Raw genomic sequence first — 2,166 nt, 5'->3', positions numbered from 1 at the left:
GGGGGGGGGCGGGGGGGAGGAGGGGAGGGTTGGCAGTGCACCACAACTTTGGCCACAACAAAACCAAGGCCAGGGCTCCGGGCTCGCAAAACAAAACAACCACCCGTCCCACTACCGCACTACAGATCTGGTCTCAGCTCAACCCACCGCACACATCTCTCCACCAGGCTGGTAGTCCGGTTGTCCCCTCGCGGTCGTGTGGCTGTGGATGCACCTAAATCCGCGCTGAGAGCACGTGTGTGTGGAAAAGCACGTCGACTCTGCACAAGGGTGGACGTCCCTATCTCCTCTTACTAAGACGCTTCTGGGAAAAAAGTGTCCAGAGCTGGATAGAAACTGAGAGCCCCTAAGCCAAGGATCATCCAACCCTCCCCCCCACGAAGAAAGTCCCAAGTTCACACTTTCCTAGAGGAAAATGGGGGGCACACCCTGCACCCCAAGGCCACACTGGACTGTCCAAGTTATCAAGCCTTGGGGTAAGTGGGTAGACGCCCACAGGCTCCAGAGAAGCGAAAGGCCAAGAACCTGAGGGGGTCGATGGGCCCAACAAGTTGGGTGATAGGAGGCTGCGCCCTGATGTTTGGAAACGTGTCCTGGGGCCGCGAGGCTTCCCCATCCCGTATCTCCCCTTCAAGAACTTACACCCCGCGGGGTAGGAGGCTCCGGATCGCCGCCACGGAGCACTAGGTCTACCCCAGCAACCACCCGTGGAGCCTCCAAGGGTGCTGTCATGGTGCGCTGCGCTGGATGGGCGCTGGGGTGCCAAGTGGAGCGCCCCGGAGGGGGGGGGCGAGAGTAGCGGGGCTCCCAAGGCCACCCAGACGCCAACTTCCCCACCAAGCGCCCACGCGGGGGCTGCCCCTGACCCGCCAGGGAGAAGGCACTGCCCACCCACCAGGCCGCGTGCGGGACAGCGCTCCCGGGACAGCGAAAGAGAAAGCCCCCAAGGCCCTTCCCGCGCACAGATGCGCTGAGCTAGGGCTCTAGGAGCTCCTGAGTCGTGAACTGGGGCCCTGCTCTACTCCGGCCTTCCGAGAGAGCCCCACCCTCCACTCCCGAGCCCCGAAGTCCGACAGCTGCGCCCGTGGCAACTGGGTTTTCCCAAACAGGGCGCAGCCCCTCGGAGGAAAAGTTCCCGCAGTGGCCGCGGGCGGCGGGCAAATACTCACTTTCTCCACTCGTCGGCCAGAGAGAGAGCGCGGCGGAGAGAAACACGAGCCCCCACAGCGAGGTCGGGGACCCTCCTCCGGAGCCAGACTTCATTCCTTTTATTTGGGACGAAATTCCCTTTTCTCAAAAATAGAAAAGAAAAAAAAAAAAAAGAAAAGGAAAAAAAGAAAAAAAAGTCTCCAACTCAGTCTTCGCTCTCGTCCAAAAACAAGAGCGCAGGCGACGATCCTCGGAAAGCGGCGTGGACAAGGAGGGTGGCACGGGGCGGCCCCTCAGCGCCGGCAGCAGCGGCCCACGGGGCGGCGGAGTCGGGAAGCCGGGGCGCGCCGGGGCGGGCTGTCGGCGTCGTCGGCCTCCATTTGCAAACGCAGAGATGCAGAAGAAGGAGGAAAACTGTACAGAAAGAGGAGCAAAGCTCAAATCGCCGCAGGCGAGGGCAAACGCCACCCGATCCCTGGAGGGAACGACCACCGGAGCCTACGCGGCGGGAGAGCGCGACGCAGTTGGCGAGACTGGTCCGAAGTCCCGGGCGCGGGCGAGGCCGGCGAGGGGCAGAAATGCGGAGTGGAAATGAATGAGCGGTTCCCCCTCCTCCGGCTCCTCCTCCTCCTCTGGGCTCCGCTCGCCGCCGCCTCCTCCCTCAGCGCCGCCGCCGCGAGCTCCTTCCCAAATCCAGGACACACACAAAGCGGCGGCCGCGCAGCGCTCAGCGCTCCCGCCGCCCCGCGTCGGCCCCCGCCCGCCGCCGACTCCGTGCGCGGGGGCTCCGGCTCGCTGAAGGTCAAAGCCGAGCACGCCGCGTGCCGTGGAGCTCTCGCAGGCACGGGGAGAGGCGTGGAGGGTCCGGAGAGCGGGGCCGAGGGTCTGCGAGCGCCGGGCGCGCCGGGACAGGCTCGCTGGCAGCTTCCCTGTCGCTCGCCTCTCTCGAGTTCGCCCGGTGCGCTCGCTCCTCCTCGGTTCCCCCCCTCCTCCTTTTTTTTTTTTCCGCTCAGCGGA

General features: G+C 64.6%; 1 protein-coding gene across 2 annotated transcripts in view; it reads right to left on the bottom strand.

Moving 5' to 3' along the window:
* The window catches only part of Igf1r (insulin like growth factor 1 receptor), a 284,480-nt gene extending 282,617 nt beyond the window's left edge, over positions 1-1,863 (bottom strand). Inside the window, exon 1 of one of the 2 annotated variants that reach the window (XM_021166846.2) lies at positions 1,170-1,863. In XM_021166846.2, the coding sequence (XP_021022505.1) occupies positions 1,170-1,263 (94 nt within the window). In that variant the 5' untranslated portion in view covers positions 1,264-1,863. The remainder of the gene's footprint in view (positions 1-1,169) is intronic. The other variant, XM_029479326.1, reaches the window with a different exon arrangement.
* Between the last annotated feature and the right edge of the window lie 303 nt (positions 1,864-2,166).

This window comes from Mus caroli, chromosome 7 (assembly GCF_900094665.2).
Source record: "Mus caroli chromosome 7, CAROLI_EIJ_v1.1, whole genome shotgun sequence".
NCBI classification, from domain to species: domain Eukaryota; kingdom Metazoa; phylum Chordata; class Mammalia; order Rodentia; family Muridae; genus Mus; species Mus caroli.
The sequence above is the reverse complement of the archived record's forward strand: the minus strand, read 5'-3'. Positions and strand labels throughout refer to the sequence as shown.